Here is a 17,958-nt window from a genome sequence, read left to right as displayed (position 1 = left end):
AGGAGACTATCTAACAATGTCATCATCATTCATCATCTAAATTTCCTCCGTTCTCGCGAACTTATAGTTTAGTTGACAGAGACATTGTATTATATATGCAGAGTTGAGGTTCGAACCCCGGATACTCTACTTATTTGGTGAAATTTTTAATCACTAGACTACTAAAAAAACTCTTATAATTCATGATATAATATTCATCTTTAACATAAATATAAATTGAAAATTTTTGAAATAAAATTGACGCTAGTAATAATAGTAATTAGAGGGTACAATTAAAAAAAAAATTAATGCTTTATTAAAAAATTGAAATGCATGCGTCAATCATTTTAAGACTAAATATTTTTCGTATAAATCAATTATTTTAGAATGGAAAGAATATTTATTGAAATATTATAATTATTTTATTATAATTGTTGAAATGTTAATTTTGCACATTGAATTGTCAGAACTTGTGCATTATTATTTATTATCTGGCTACCCATTAAAGAGATTCAAATGAAAAGAAAGGAAAAAAAAATCAATTCTAGTGTGTCAGTACTTATCAATAATTTGAATATACATGAAATCATATGTGGGAAGTGAGATAGAGTACTCTCAATAATAATTAAAGTTATGTGTAAGCCCACATAAGTTGTTTTTTTGTAGCTTTATGAGTATTATTATGTATTACTTCAAACAGTTTTCCGGTCATATATACTAAAATGTGGTTGGTGGAAACTTTAGTCATAATCAATAGTTAGTTCGTTCAGTGGTAATTGACACTGAATTTGATATGGAGGATCACGGTTCGACTTCCCGCAACTACAATCGGATGGGGCTGAAATCACTTGATGTCAGAACTGACTCTCGAACCAGATTAAATTGGTGGTAGAAAAAAAAAAACTTCAGTAAATTCAAGTAGGTATAGTATAGGGCTCATATGCTAGGGTGAGAGACCATCTCATATCTCTCATTGGTGCACCACAAGTTTTATGCATTGGATTGAATTTGATACATGATTTTATGGTGTACCGCCAGTATTATATAATTTTTTTTCTTTCTATTTTACACTCTCTTTTGTATATCGGAATATATTTTAGGTGAACATTTCGAAACTGTTTTCCCCGAAAAAATCGGTAACTTTGTTTCCAAAAAAAAATTCTCGAAAATATTTGAAACTTTTTTTCCGATATCCGAATAAAATATTGGAACTTTTTCTAGAAAAATATCGGAAACCTTTTTCCGAAAAATATCCGAAACTTTTTTTCGAATAAAATTTCGGAACTTGTTTTCGGACAAAAGATCGGAAATTTTTTTTCCAAAAAAATCTCATGAATTGTTTTTATCTGAAATCGAAATTTTTTTTTCCAAAAATTGAAACTCTGGAATTGTAAACATAAATAAACAAGGCAAATAGGAATATAATAATAATTAGTTATACTTTTTTTACCCCAAAAATCAGAAACTTTTTTTCCCAAAAAAATTTCCTAAAAAATATAGAAAACTTTTTTTCCAAAAAATCGGAAACTTTTTTTTCCAAAAATAAAAATTAATATAATAATAACGGTACACTATAATATCATGTATCACATTCACTCTAACGGTATTTAACAATTGCTCATTGTGTCCGCCAGTGAGAGATATGAGATAGTCTCTCACCCTAGCATGAGCCATAGTATAGATGCCGATGCCTCATATGAAATATGAATAATGGATTCCAATATGGATCTATACTGCAATAAAAAACAACTAAATACAAAACATAATCAATAGAGAGTTGTTTGGGGAATTTATATGCTTACACACAGGTCAATGGTCATTGTTAAATGTGAATTCGGCTTAAATTATATGCTTACAGCAGGTCATTGTTAATTCGACTTAAATTATTTTGACAAGTTAATTCGACTTAAATTTCACTCCAAAAAGTTAAATAAAAGAGTAAAGAAGTCTAAGAATATAGTATATGACTGGAAAACTGTTTACACCAAAAGAATAAAGAAGTCTAAGCATATACTTTAAACATACCAAAAATCTTGACAATGTAAACACCAAAAGAATTCTTCAGATTACCTACGAATATTTTCGAGTAAAATTGGTTCCTCGCAAAACATATACGTTTTTGAGGAAATATTTTTAAGAATACACGTTACAGAAGAGTCAATATGGCCTATGATGTTACTGAGGAAATTTTCCTCGCAAAACATAGTCTTAACCGATTGCAAGTAAGGCGCAATTTTTAAGGCAAAATTACCTAGCTTTTTTTTTTCCCAAAAACCAACATTTCTTATAAATTTTGGTTATTTTTTAGTTTACAATAAAGTTGAAAGATCAAACTCAAAACCTCTAACATACTACTCATCAACTTTCTCACCATTAAATCAAACCTAATGGCTTAAATTTTGGTTATTTATCTTAGAATATTTTTCTAGGTAATGAAGATATTTCTCATAGTAAAAACTTCGCCAATAAGTTATAACAACTATCATGCATGCTTGTTCCTTCTAATTCTTCATCTATAAATGTAGGGTATAACGGGTCGTTTGAATCGGTTTTTGAGAGAAAACAAATCAAAACTAATAAAAATTAGTTATTTAGTTTTATTTTGATTTTAATTAATCGTTTCTCCTGAAATCCAAAGTGATGATAAACAAGTTTTGGTTCAATCGAGTTACTATTTTTTTTAATTAAAAAAAAAAGGAGATATTTTCTTAACTTATATATATATGTATGTATTGGCCAGCTCCCTACTTCATGTTGTTCATCAAAGCAAAAATATCTTAATAAAATCTAGTGTGTCCTTACATCACTATATTTGGTGTATTATGCTTGATTAATTAATTGTTTATCTTCAAAGCACCAACCATGCATTGGCCAAATTAAAGAATAATAGTTAAAACTATAGGGAAACTTGGAGAAAGAATATTAGTGAGGCACTTGTCTAAAGGGCTGACAAGGCAAAGTATAGAAAGCAATATACTATACATATCTTACAAAAAGTACTTTATGAAGAATATATATCTTAGCAAAATTGGATCTTACATGGTGCTTTTTGGTTGAAGTAACCAAAGTTAAACATAATTAAATAGCTTAAGCACATGTTCAAAGAGGATTAGTCTCTTCACACTCAAAAAGATACAAAAAGTAGCATTAAGACCTACTTCTCAAATTTAGCAAAGTTTTTATAGGTTTGTGCAGTTAAAAAGAATTCCAAAGGCTAAGGCTATACCTAGTAATTTGGCCATTAAGACCTAAGCACATGTACAAAATAGATTAGTTATTTGCTTAACTAGATAAGAGAGTACTATGAGATAAATATTTAAATAGATAAAAGAAATAAACAACATTTTTCTCTCTAAAAACTGTTGGAAGTACTCGATAAACAACTGTGAAGAAGTTCCACATCGGATGTGAGATGTTCTGAGTATGAGTTTATAAAATGCAGATAGACAAGTCGGTTTTGTAGGATTGAGTTACATCCAATTCCCGATTCTAAAATGGTATCAGAGCCTCTCTAAGATTCGTTGGGCCACATGCTACATCGGATATGAGATGACCTGAATATAAAATAGAGTCAATCCTTATCTTACAAGTTGGTTTTGTAGGATCAAATTATGTTCAATACTCAATTCTAAGGACAACATATATGATGTTTATCGGAGTCTCTCTCACTCAACTAGATAGAAAAGTAGGATTGGATCATCGTGTATATTAGATCATGAGTTTTCATGGTGGTGTAGCCGCGACGTGTGTCTCGTAATCTTGTTGGTTGTGATTAAAGTATATGATTCAAGAAGTCTGAGTAATAATTAAGTTAAGTCCGAGTGATGATTAGTCCTACATCGATTGTGAATAAACTAAATGCTTAATATATAAGAGTAGTGACCCATATGTGCTGACTTATATTTTCAATGTTTTAAGATTTTGAATAATAATATCGTGTCTAATAACTATGATCCGTTGATAGTTTTGAATTATTGGTCTGTTGTTGCTCCCGACTCTCCCCGGTTCCTATAGTTGAGTCACAGTAGTATACTGGTATTATTCTGTTTGATAGCTTTTGTTCTATCTCATAAATTGCACGTTACCAAGAGACACTAACTACAACTTTTGGTCATGACAGTTAGAGACAAGTCCATTTTTCCATCGTTTAAGGCAGTTAGTTCCCAAGAAGCTGCCACCACCTTAAACCTCCAAAACAAGCACAAATTGGTCCCCTACACCACACACTGTGTTATTATAATGTCTCAATGCATAGCTTAATCAGCATTGGTAATGGACTATTAGTTTATACAATGCAGAAAAAATAAGTACATGATAACTTAGGTCATGCATGATTACACTCGCTACATATTATAAAGAAATTAAATTCTGCCACTAGATTGGTGAATTTTAATTAATTAAATATATTCTCATGCTTACTTTAGAATTATGTGCTATGAAAATTTAGTGCTGTTTAGTTAGAGTCCACTAGCTAAGAGACACTCTCAATTTTGATAGGTATTTAGGATCGGATAAATAACTATTTTAGTCCTTGAATGTGATATGTTATCACTATAGTATTGGAGTGTATCTAAATCACAAGAGATACTCTCAATCTTTTATTAATTATTTTGATCATCAAATTTGTTTTTTTAGATAATTAATTTAGTTCGTGAAAGTGTTTTTTATTCTTTAGTTTAAATTACTACTAAAAGAGATATGAATTGATTTTGGCAGAATTGATTCTGTAAAATTGATTCTGGCCAAAATTGATTTTAAGCTGAAGTGGTTTATGTTTGGATATATTCATGAAAAAGTGAGTTGAACAAAAAATTTGAGTGTAAAAATCAATTCTAGAATCAGAAGCTACGATTTCTAACTTCAAGTAGAATCAATTCTGGAGGCAGAATCAATTCTACTTTTGAGAAACCAAACAAATCAGAATCAATTCTACACGTCCAGAATCAATTCTGGATGCTCCAGAATTGAAACCAAACATAAACTAAACTTTTTTGTCAACAATAAAGATATTTCATTCAAACACTTCTGGTAGGACTTCCATTGTTGGCAATCAAACACTACTGTGTAATTATTTTCAATTTGTAAAATAATTACATGTGATGTGGCCCAAAACAAATAGCAGGAGACAAAGAGGGTAGAAGCAACAATGCATGTGGCCCAAAACATAACATATGTTTTCTATAAAGAACAGAGTGGCTCTGTTTTTTTGCATTGGTTTTTTGTTTGTAGCAATTGATTTGTAGTTAGAGTACTTTAAAGAGTGTTTAGAGTAAAAATACAAGAACTAACCAATGGTTAGGTCTATTTGAAGCTTCTTGTGTGTAACCGGAAATCATCTACATTTAATTCAGAGTAACTATATTATCAAAATACCTCCGTCATTATTTAGGTAGTGAACTCAAATCGCATCCTACATAGCGAGTGGCAAATCTTTTTATCTCCAACCTCAACGTTTGTAACCCTTCATGCCCCCATGAATGAAAATATTATGAAAAAACACAGTTCACTACTTAGGATGTGAACTAACTTAACTAGTCAACCTTATAAAAATTTGGCCTCTGTCAATACCATATTTTGATTGGCCATTCGAGCGGTTGTGACCAGTGGCGGAACTAGGGGAGGGCTGAGGCGGGCCGCGGCTCTCCCCCAAAAAATAGGAAATTACTAATATACCCTTGGTATTTTCATAAAATTACATTAGTATAATACTATATATATTTGTGAAGGTAATTAGAAACTGAAGTGCAGCGTTAGCCTAGCTGGTAGAGGTTTCAATGCCTAATGCATTGGATTTGAAGGTCATGGGTTCGAACCATGCCCTCTTTGGTTTTGCTTTTTTTTTTTCCTATCAAAATTCAACTTTAACACACATTCTTGAGGATAAATGTCGTCTTAAACATGTAAATACATAATTTTGAGATTAATGTTTTTCTTATGATATATCAATTCACAATTTTTATTTTTACCAAAAAAATAAAACACAACTATTTTTAATTTATTTAATTCGTGTGTAATTATTATCTTATATTTATTAATGAATAAATTTCAATCTAATTTTTTTTATTGTCTAATTAAGCAAGCATTAGTTCAAAGTCAACTATTGATGATTTCAAGTCATTTGACATACACAGTGTATTATTTTCTGGTATGTAATTTAATTTTTTAATTATCAAATTATTGCTTATTATGACTTAAATTTTTATACACAATATAATTTTTTTTATTTAATTTATATATTATAAAATTTTTTAACGGCCCACCCAAAGAAAAATTCCTGGTTCCGCCACTGGTTGTGACAGTATCGATCAATCACACACACGCACGCGCGCGCACACACACACACACTGTATAATTCTATAATTTGAAACCTCTTTTTTCATTTTTTTTAATCACTCGTTCATACAGTGTGTCATTTGAAATATATTCTTGGGGGTGAAGGAATGATTCACATTTTAACTTGCGAACTATGTTGCATAGGTGCGGGTACGGTACCGGTATCCGGTACTGGTACCGGTACGTGGTACGGCATTTTTAAAAAAACTAAGGTACGGGTACGCTCGTATAATTTTTTTTTAATATAGTTATATAGTTAAAATAATAAAATTATATTCTTAAAGCAAATAATTAAACCTAAAAAATAGGAAACTTTAAAAGTAGTTATATTGTGGTTTACACGTTTAGAAAATTAAGAGTAGTAGTAAGACTATGCGGCTCTACTTTTAAAAATAAATAAAAAGGGAAGGAGACTGAATCGATTCTAATTTTAAACTAAAGTGAATCTTTATTAAAAAAAATAAACAAATAAAAAAATAATGGGATTGGAAAGTGTTGCAAAAAAAAATGAGAATAGTTTTTGATGAAATATGTACCACGTGTGTACCCTGAGAGTACCACCCGCGTACCCCGGAAATACCACGCGTGTACCCGCATGAAAAAACAAAAAAAAAAAACTTGATACTTTGAGGGTACGTACCATGGAAGTACCATACGCGTACCGGTACCGGTACTCTGTCTAAAACGGAGCACCCGTGTAACATAGCTTGCGAACTGTGTATCATTCAAAATTATTTCTTAGGAGTTGAAAGAATGGTGAAGAAGACAATTTTTTTTATAAGGTTCGCATAGTAGGAAACAATATTTTTTTCCTAGTTGTTGGTATTTATACACCCACATCCTACGTTGCGAGAGCCGAGAAGGGTGGAATTGGAAGGCCAGAGGGCGCGTGAAAGACTCAGGGGCGCGAAAAGAAGAACTCCTGAAATTGTTAATCAAATACCACACAATTTCGTTCACTTGTGGGCCAAACCGGTGAAAATTTCTCATCTCACCTACCCACTTTCTCACCACACCCCTGGAAATTCCATTTTTGCCCTTGGTCAAAAAATTCGGAACGCGTTTTCCGAATTTTTTTAGTTCAAATTTGGAAAAAATTCGGAAAACACATTCCGAAGTTGTTTTTAAAGGCAAAAAAAATTCGGAAAACGCGTTCCGAATTTTTTGACCAAGGGCAAAAATGGAATTTCCAGGGGTGTGGTGAGAAAATGGGTAGTGCGATGAGAAATTTTCCAAACCGGTAACTAAAAAAGTTGGGTTCTTTTAGGAATTGGTTTGGGCTATAAAAAACATTACATTTGTTGTTTAACAATTGCTACATACACCACACCCATCATTTCTTTTTGGCTTAACTACACATTTGGTCCCTTACGTTTATTTTAGGTTTCAATTTGGTCCCTTACGTTTAAAAAGTATCAATTTGGTCCCTTACGTTTATTTTAGGTTTCAAGTTAGTCCTTTCCGTCAATTTTATCACATGTGGCAGTCAATTTGCACATGTGGACTGACACGTGGCACTTGGACACACTGACACGTGTACTGTTCAAACGGTGTTAGTGACAAAATTGACGGAAAGGACCAAATTGAAACCTAAAATAAACGTAAGGGACCAAATTGATACTTTTTAAACGTAAGGGACCAAATTGAAACCTAAAATAAACGTAAGGGACCAAATGTGTAGTTAAGCCTTTCTTTTTTTGTTTTTTTTTAACCATCCAATATTACTAAACCTATTTTTCAAAAATTCCTTCAAAAAACAAAAACCTATTTTTCAAATTTGTAAAAAATTATTTTCAGAATTTTCCTTTTGTTTTGAAAATTAATTTTGGAATTCAAATTTTGTTTACCTTTAGAACAAAATACTAAAGTGAAACATTGTTTTAAAAATAAAAAAATTGGATAAATTAAATTGTAGATAAGTTGGATTTTGAAGGTTCGGCAAGATAAAAAAAAAAACTCAAGACTCAAAAGAATGTAACTGATATACTTATATATTATCTGTCAACGATGTCTTCACATTAGCAGTAGAACTCGAACCCTAAAAACATCAAAGTTGAATCTTACCAACTAGGCCAATATATGCTAGCTCAAAACTTTATCTTAAATTTTTAAGATAAAGATAAATTTTAGACAAAATTGCATGTATGGTTGTTTAAGTTATTTTTTGTACCTTAGACAAAAAAAAAAGGTTATTTTTTGTACCAAAAGTATTTTGTATTTTTGTCTCCTTTAAATTATTTAAGCCGTGTTATGCAACACACCATCACTCATTTTAAGAATTATTGTTTTGAAAATTAACTTTACAATGTGACTTAGAATGATTGAGTCTCTTTGTCCGTGTCATCTTGGTGTGTGTTATGCACCATTCTTTCATCTCTTTTAGCTCTCAAATTGAATAGTGTTGAACTAGGAAACTGAAATTTGTTCTCTAATTCTAAATATAAGAAAAAATTGAATCAATAAAAAATTGATGTATCTTATTTAAAATTCTTCCTAAACAATATCTATATTATTGTTGTACCACTTTTGAATCAGTGTGAATAATTCACCCTTCACTCTATTTTCCTCCCTCTCTTTTAGAGAGATGTTAGTGATACTCTTAAAGAGATGTTAGTGATACTTATTTTGTCTTAACTCTTAAGTGTGAGTTCTCAAAATTTGAACTCCTTTAGTTATTAGTTATGATTTGTTTCTTCTCTATGTAGGGTAGTGATTATAGAAGGTTTGGGTAAGATGCAAAAGAGTTTGTTGTTGATTTTGTGTTAAAAGTATTGGGCTATTTTAATTGAGAAACAAACAATGACATCCAATTTCGTTGCTTTTTTTTTTTTGGAATTTTTCTTTCCCCCTACGTCACTTTTTCTCCCCTCCTGAATTTTTTGTTTTCAAAAGTTTTCTAGTTTAAATTTGGAAAACACGTTTCGAAGTTTTTATTCAAGACAAAAAATTCGAAAAATGTGTTTCGAAGTTTTTATTCAAACGCAAATGTGGAAATTGGGGTGGGGGGTGGGGGATGAGATATGTGGTGGGAGATAGGAAATTTTGTTGTTGATTTAATTTTATTTGAGAAACAAAAAATGAAATCTAATTCCGTTGCTTTTAAAAAAGAAAAAAAATTATATTATATGGTGATCAACTCTGTCTAATGGAACTTCTTGTACATGTTCATATTGGTTGTTAATTTGGTTTGGTTTTGCTCATTTAATTAATTTGTACAAGTAGCTAATTTGATTAACCTATACAGGTTGTGTTGGTATATTGTTGCTGCAAGTTGCCACATGAACAATAGTTTATGCTAAAGGAGCATCTATATTTTACATTGAAAATACACCTAACGTATGCTTCAACGCTTGCTTTTTGTGTTTTCGTTACATTACATGCTTAGGTTGGTTTGTGACACTATATGTCATATATGATTCTCTATATCTACCTCCACAAATTATTTGAAATACTTAAATTACCATTCATTCTAATAAATAAATAGGTTTTACTATTGTATTCATGGTTATTTATTTATGGTCCATAAAACCGAAGCCTAACGTACTCCTATATTGCGTCCCGCTTATATTTCATCATTCCACACGCAATTGTTTCTATTGTTCCATAGCACCCAACATACCATAGCAAACAACCCACCACTTCTTCATTCTCATTCCTACACACATGCATAATGACATCTTTCACAGTATGGTGGCTTTGAATACATGCCAAAATTGTTGCTTCTAATTCAACACTTTGCCGAGCTAATATGTTGTCATGACAACCAAAAGAATAAATGCGAATCATCTTCATTTTGTTGGTCACACATGAGACATATTAAGGATAATTCGCAAACTTTTCATTTAGTCGAGTTCGGGTTGGTAAACATCCCTTACAAATCCTTTTGGAGGAGCATGTGCTTTCCAAATACTCTTCCAATCACCTATATCATGTAATGATTTGGCCCTTCCTGTATAATTACCATAAGCATCATCATATCATACTGATTTATCATCTCCAACCATATCAAATAAAGGCACTTCAATTATAGCTTTAGCCATGTCTAAATCTAATCTAATCTAATCTAAATCTAAATAGAATAAAACCTCAATTTTTCCCTATCCCTCCCACCCCGCCTTCATATTAAGAAGAAATAATTGATTATCATTCATTTGATACGCACCTTGTATTTATGGTGCTTATATCCTCAAGCTATCTTTCTCTCTAAGCCAAGGTTCACCCATAATTCTATGTTGGTGCCTTTTTCTATTTTCCACCTACATCCTCATAAGTACTTAACGTGATTTCCAAATATTATGCCAAACATAACTTAGGTTACTACCAAGATGAGATTCAAAAAGAGTGGAATTAGGAAAATACCCTGCTTTATAAACTTTTGTTACTAGAAAGTCCGGATGCATCATGAATTTCCACTTTTGCTTAGCTACCATGGACATATTAAAAAAATGCAAATTGCGAAATCTCATATCTCCCAACTCTTTCGGATATGTCATTCGGTCCCAAGACAACCACCATATTCCTTTATTCTCCACCCCTTTCTCTCCACCAAAAGGAATTGAGCATTTATTCAATGCCCTTTATCATTGTTTCCGGCAATAGGTAATAGCTTGTAAACCGGCTTCATCATGACTTCCTTTCCCACTTTGAGTTTGATCATGCTTACCGCAAATTTTAGTGAACTAAAATTTGAGCTTTTTCATTGGGGCGTTTTTAACCTTATGCTAAAAAGGAACATAAGCTTTTTCATTTGTTTTTCTTCGGTAAGAAGCTTTTTCATATTTCAAAATAAGTTTGATTTCCAAATTAAAAATTTTGTAATTTGGATATTAAAAAATTTATTCAAATTAAACTGCACTAAATGGAAGCCACTAGGTTTTGTCTAGTGATGAAAAATTTAGATAATATGCTAGAGGTCTTGTGTTCGATCCTTAGCTCCATTGTAAAAAAAAAAAAAAAACTGCACTAAAGTTGGGTCAAATTTTTATAAGGAAAATGTTAACGAGTACTTCCAGAACACTCTTTAAGCATATTAAATAGTAAATTTTTGTGAAATTTTTATGGAAATGTGTGAAGTTCAACAAATTGAAAATTGAAATATTTCATTTTTTGAATAAATAATTTCTTTAAATTAAATGCTTAAAGAATAAAGAGTGGCCCGAGATACTCCTTCCGGCCTCATATGTAAGCAAGAGTGACTTTTTTAGATTCATTGGAAAATGAATGTATTTAGTCTAAAATATAGAACAAATGCATCACCTTTTCAATGAATCTAAAAAAGTTATTTTTGCTTATATATGAGGCCGGAGGGAGTACTCGTTAGTAAAACTTTTTTAACTAAAAAAGATAACGATATTCATTCATTCCAATAATCGATAGAGTACATCTGATCCAAATACAAATTCAACATCGCTAAAAACAAAAATGATGAATCCACGAACAAACTCACAGCATCTGTGTTGATATCATATAACGGCAAAATGCCTACAAATAATAATATGATAAAATTAAAGTCACCGAAATGTCCATGCTTCCGGATCTGCAACGTTGATGCCCAAATCATTGATTGAACCTGCAATTGATTGAAGATATCTTTCAATATGAACTAATTATAAACGAACACCCTAAAACAAGACGGAGAAATCAATAACACCATACCAAGACGACGACCAACACAAATGCCGTACTCAGACGACGATATCACAAATTCAAAAGAAAAACAACTAAAAGACTTTATCTATGTGAAAAATCAATTATTTAGATTAAAAACAACATAAAAAAAGATGCAGAGGGTTTATAAAAAACAAAGTATAGGAATCAGAGAAAAATAAAATAGAATATTAAGGCCGGCAGTGTGAAGACATTTTTTTTTAATTAGTCATAAAAAATCAAATTGAACAACGAGTAATTTTTTTTTATAATAGTAATTTTATATTTGAATCATGAGTTTTTACCTTAAAATTGATCCAAATCAAACTGTGAGCACTCATAATTTATATGTTTTTGCCAAAACAAAAGTATATTTATTTATGTCGTATTTTTTTTTATATATTTTTTCTTAGCATAAATCGAATATGTTTGTGCGCAAGTACTCGAACCTTATGAGATTCAAATGAATGACAAATTCTCCATATCAATTTTAACATTTATGCATGGTCAAAACCGAAAGCAAACTTATAATAGACAGCACCATCTCATAATATTTTATCTATGTTGTAATTTCTTTTTTGTTGATAATTTATGTATGCTGTATTTCAATATTAAAGTCGAATATTAGCAAAACTCCAGGTACTAATGAGTTGTAATATGTAAATACAGAATTTCTTCGCTTTAAAATATGTATGTATAAGTTATACTGTATAACCAACCAATCATCAGTTGATTCGGTCATAGTTGACTGACACTTGACTTAGTAGGAAGAATCACGATTCAATTTCGTAACTACGATTAAAATGAAACTGAAATCACTTAATATAGAACTTATTCCGAAATCATATTAAGTGGTTCAGTAAACCGGATATTAGTAATAAAAGATAAAATAAATAAATATGTATGTATAAGTATAACTATAAACAATGAAGATAAACATAAATGAAAATGAGAAGAGGTGGCCCATACACCAGAATCACAATACACACACATGACAGTACAGAACAGCCTCTCAAACTTTCTTCATCAGCAATGGTCATGACAACCCGGGCTTTCAGATACGTGGGCCCCACTTGCATGTGCATTCTTCTCCCTCTCCATTCTTCTCTCACTCTTAACTAACCAAAACAAACAAACAAACAAACAAACCAACAAAACTTTCTCAAAATCAAAAACCATTTCTTTCCATCACCACTTTCTTCTCATTAATTTCTCTTCTTTTTCTCTTCAGTCTTCAACAACAATGAAGAAAAACACCAACACCAGCATCATCATGCTCATAAACCCTTTAACTTTTTTCTTATTCTTCTCCTTCTTTACCCTCTTCACTTACTCCCAAAACGACGACGTTTCAGTTATGCAAACACTCAAAACAAATCTCAACCCACCCATTTCACTTGGTTGGTCCGACCCGGATCCATGTAAATGGAATCACGTTACTTGCTCAGACGAAAAACGGGTCACCCGAATCCAAATCGGTCGTCAGAATCTTCAAGGTACACTCCCTCAAACTCTTCAAAACCTAACTCAGTTAGAACACTTGGAGCTTCAATTCAACAATTTCTCTGGTCCTATTCCGAGTTTACACAATTTAAACTCTCTTCAAGTTTTCATGGCGGGTAGTAACAGCTTTTCAGCAATTCCAGAAGATTTTTTCGCCAATAAGTCTCAGCTTGTTACTGTAGAGATTGATGACAACCCTTTTGAGCCTTGGGAGATTCCTTTGTCTCTAAAAGACGCTTTGTCACTAAGGAATTTTTCTGCTAATAATGCTAATGTTAAGGGTAAGTTACCGGATTTTTTTAGTGATGAAGTGTTTTCTAGTTTGACCCTTTTGCATTTAGCTTTCAATAAACTTGAGGGTGGGTTGCCAAAGAGCTTTTCTGGGTTAAATGTTCAGTCTTTGTGGTTGAATGGTCAGAAGAGTGATTCTAAGCTTAGTGGGTCAGTTGATGTTTTACAGAATATGACTTCTTTGAGTGAAGTTTGGTTGCATACTAATAAGTTTAGTGGCCCTTTGCCTAGTTTTGAAGGGTTGGAAAGTTTAAAGGTTTTGAGTTTAAGGGATAACTCTTTCACCGGTGTTGTTCCGAGTTCATTGGTTAGCCTTAAATCACTTAAAGTTGTGAACTTGACTAATAACTTGTTTCAGGGTCCAATGCCGGTTTTTGGTGCTGGAGTTGAGGTTGATAATATTAAGGATTCTAATAGTTTTTGTTTGTCTAGTCCTGGTGATTGTGATCCTAGGGTGCAGGTTCTTCTTTCTGTTGTTGGGGGTATGGGTTATCCTTCGAGGTTTGCTAATGATTGGAAGGGGAATGATCCTTGTGCTGATTGGATTGGGATTACTTGTAGTGATGGGAACATTAGTGCTGTTAATTTTCAAAAGATGGGTCTTAGTGGTGTGATATCTCCTGAGTTTGCTAAGCTTAAATCGCTGCAAAAACTTATTCTTTCTGATAACAATCTTACCGGTTCGATTCCGAATGAGCTTACTACTTTGCCTATGTTAACTAAATTGAATGTTGCTAACAACCATCTCTTTGGAAAAGTACCGAATTTTAGGAGCAATGTGATTGTGACTACTATTGGGAACATTGATATTGGGAAGGATACAAGCAGCTTTGCCCCTCAAGGTTCTGTGTCTTCTAATGGTACTGATGCAAGTGGTGGAAATGGTGGGAGTAATGGAAATGATGGCAAAAAATCTTCTTCTCATGTAGCTTTGATTGTGTTTGCTGTGGTTGGGGCTGTTTTTGTTGCATCTTTGATTGGTTTCTTGGTTTTCTGCTTGCTTAGGATGAAGCAAAAGAAGTTAAGTAGGGTTCAAAGTCCAAATGCACTAGTTATTCACCCTCGACATTCTGGATCAGATAATGAAAGTGTGAAGATAACGGTTGCAGGTTCGAGTGTCAGTGTTGGAGGTGTGAGTGAAGCCCACGCCGTACCCAATAGTGAAATGGGAGATATTCAAATGGTTGAAGCGGGAAACATGGTAATATCTATACAAGTTCTGAGGAGTGTCACAAACAATTTCAGCGCGAAAAATATATTGGGACAAGGAGGTTTTGGAACTGTTTATAAAGGTGAACTCCACGATGGTACAAGAATCGCAGTGAAAAGAATGGAGTGTGGAGCAATTGTTGGGAAGGGTGAAGCTGAATTTAAGTCTGAAATTGCGGTTTTGACAAAGGTTCGTCATAGGCATCTTGTTACTCTTCTTGGATACTGCTTGGATGGGAATGAGAAGCTTCTTGTGTATGAGTACATGCCTCAGGGGACCCTAAGTAGGCATATTTTTAATTGGCCAGAAGAAGGACTCGAACCACTTGCATGGAATAGGAGACTAATCATTGCCTTAGATGTGGCAAGGGGCGTTGAGTACCTTCATAGCCTGGCTCATAAAAGCTTCATACACAGAGACTTGAAACCTTCAAACATTCTTCTTGGGGATGATATGAGGGCAAAGGTTGCTGATTTTGGTCTTGTGCGTCTCGCTCCAGAAGGGAAAGCCTCAATTGAAACAAGAATTGCAGGAACTTTCGGATATTTGGCTCCAGAGTATGCAGGTATATTTTAGTTCTTAATTTTTCCATTTTTTTAGTTAGTATTCCCAAATTAAAAAGTTGAAATAGTCGAGACTTTGATCAATATATTGACCATGAAATTCTGAATGCCTGTGTTTGATAGCTGTTGGATGTAGACTGATTTGTGGCCAAATATCTCTTAACACTGACATGCAAATGACAATATGTTTGCAGTTACCGGCCGTGTGACAACTAAAGTTGACGTGTTCAGCTTTGGTGTAATATTGATGGAGCTGATAACCGGAAGAAAAGCACTTGACGATAGCCAACCTGAGGATAGCATGCACCTTGTAACTTGGTTCCGCAGAATGTACGTAGATAAGGACTCGTTCCGCAAAGCAATTGACCCGACAATCGATATCAATGAAGAAACACTTGCTAGTATTCACACAGTAGCAGAGTTAGCAAGTCACTGCAGTGCAAGGGAGCCATATCAAAGGCCTGACATGGGTCATGCAGTTAACGTGCTTTCTTCACTTGTAGAACAATGGAAACCGTCGGATACAAATTCCGAAGATATCTATGGAATTGACCTTGACTTATCTTTACCACAAGCACTCAAGAAGTGGCAGGCTTATGAAGGTGCAAGTCAATTGGAGTCATCATCTTCTTCGCTTCTTCCGAGTTTGGATAACACACAAACAAGTATACCTAATCGCCCGTATGGATTTGCCGATTCTTTCACGTCGGCAGATGGTAGATGATCATGCTTGGTTTTGTACATAATTGTAAGGTGGCTTCTTTTGTGTGTATGTTGATTCTAATTACTTGCTGTGGTGGCTTTTTTTTCTATGTGAAACTTGTTTATCCCTTTTCATGGTGTAGCTTTCTTTGATGCTTATACTCTCTGCGTAGCACTTATTAAGGAGTTTTGCTGACAAATTGAGAAGATTGAGATTCTCAGCTTATCATTTGTTTCTTGTTTTTCCCCTTTCTGTTAATTTTTGTGTGTAGCTGTAGCTACTTAGTTTGATTATAACTCATTTCAATTAGATTGCATTCTGTTAAATTAAACCAATTGGTACCAAGTTATTACTTTGTAGAGGACAAATGACACATAGGGGGTCAATGACTCAATAAACAACCATGAGTCAACATTAACTTTAGTAACTCAATTATTTAAAAAAAAAATGCTACAATTATTATATAATTTTTAAACAAAACTTCGTCTTATAATTTAAAATTAACTTTTGTATTACATTTATTTTGTTTATTAAAAAAAACTTTTGTATTACATTTTTCTCCATAAGCTCTATACCTCTATAAGCTTATGAGTTTAATGGTGATGCATCATGCATGGGGGATGTAAATTATATTTATAGCCACATCCAATAAAAATTTATCATATTCCCATATAAGCTTTATAACTGGATTCTAAAAATTTAACTGCAAAATATCATATTTTAATTAGATGTGGATATGGTTCATATGAAACTAATTTATACCGTGTGTCTTATTTTTTTTCTAAGCTTATAAAGAATTTTTTGTATATACTATAGAAAGGAAGAATCATAAACTTAAGGGTGCACCCTGAAAAGGAGGTCCTATAGTTAGGTTAACATAGATTTTTGGGTAAATAGGGTTTTACCCCCTGCAAAATAAGCCAATTTTGCATTACCCTCTGCAAAAAAAAACTTGGGATTACCCCCCTGCAATATGAAGATTCTCTCTTTTTACTCCCTGCTTGACAACTTGGCATAGAATCTTTATTTTTTATGAGGTGGCATGCATATGTGGCATTTATTTCATTTTTATTTTTTTAATTTGCACATGTCATTTTTATTATTAAATAAATTGGTGACAAAAATTTTAAAAATTCCACTTAATTAGTTTTTAAAAAAATAAAAAATATTGTGTCAAAAAAAATTATTAAAAATAAAATATGTTAATTCAAAAAGATATGTTAATCCATTGTTTCTAACAAAAAAAAAACTCACAATCTTTTCCTGTACCATAACTCAAATCTTTCTCCTTCTCATTCTTCTTCTCAAAACCCAAAATTATTTTTTCTCTAACACAAACTTAGAATCCCAGAATCCTTTTTCTCTAAAATAAAACCTAGAAATCCGCCGAATCACTCCGCCGAATTCGTCGAAACAAATGATTGATGAAGAACAAAGGCAGGAACTATGAACCAGATTTCCTATAAAGGCAGAAACTGGGTTTTTGAATTTATGGGTTAGGGATTGAATTGATGTGATGAAGAATTGGGAAGAAGAATTATGTTTTTGGGTTAGGAAGAAATTGGGTTGTTGCAAAGGGATGAAGAATAGAAGAACAAAAGAAATTTATGATTATGTTTCTGGGTTTACCGAGATTGATTTTTGGAAGAAAAAAAATTGGGTTCTTTTTGGATTGTTGTTCTTGGTGGTGTTGATGATTTTGTTGATGTTGTTGTTGTTCTTGGTGGTGT

The 17,958-nt window shown here is 32.5% G+C and overlaps 1 protein-coding gene across 1 annotated transcript; it reads left to right on the top strand.

The window, feature by feature from the left end:
* Positions 1–12,891: 12,891 nt before the first annotated feature.
* LOC123920396 (receptor protein kinase TMK1) lies at positions 12,892–16,456 on the top strand. Its single transcript, XM_045972658.1, has 2 exons — positions 12,892–15,527; positions 15,720–16,456. The coding sequence occupies exons 1-2, from the start codon at positions 13,202–13,204 to the stop codon at positions 16,247–16,249; spliced, it is 2,856 nt and encodes a 951-aa protein (XP_045828614.1). The 5' UTR covers positions 12,892–13,201; the 3' UTR covers positions 16,250–16,456.
* The last annotated feature ends 1,502 nt before the right edge of the window (positions 16,457–17,958 follow it).

This window comes from Trifolium pratense, linkage group LG4 (genome assembly GCF_020283565.1).
Source record: "Trifolium pratense cultivar HEN17-A07 linkage group LG4, ARS_RC_1.1, whole genome shotgun sequence".
Taxonomy (NCBI): Eukaryota; Viridiplantae; Streptophyta; class Magnoliopsida; order Fabales; family Fabaceae; genus Trifolium; species Trifolium pratense.
This window is presented reverse-complemented; position numbering and strand designations above follow the sequence as displayed.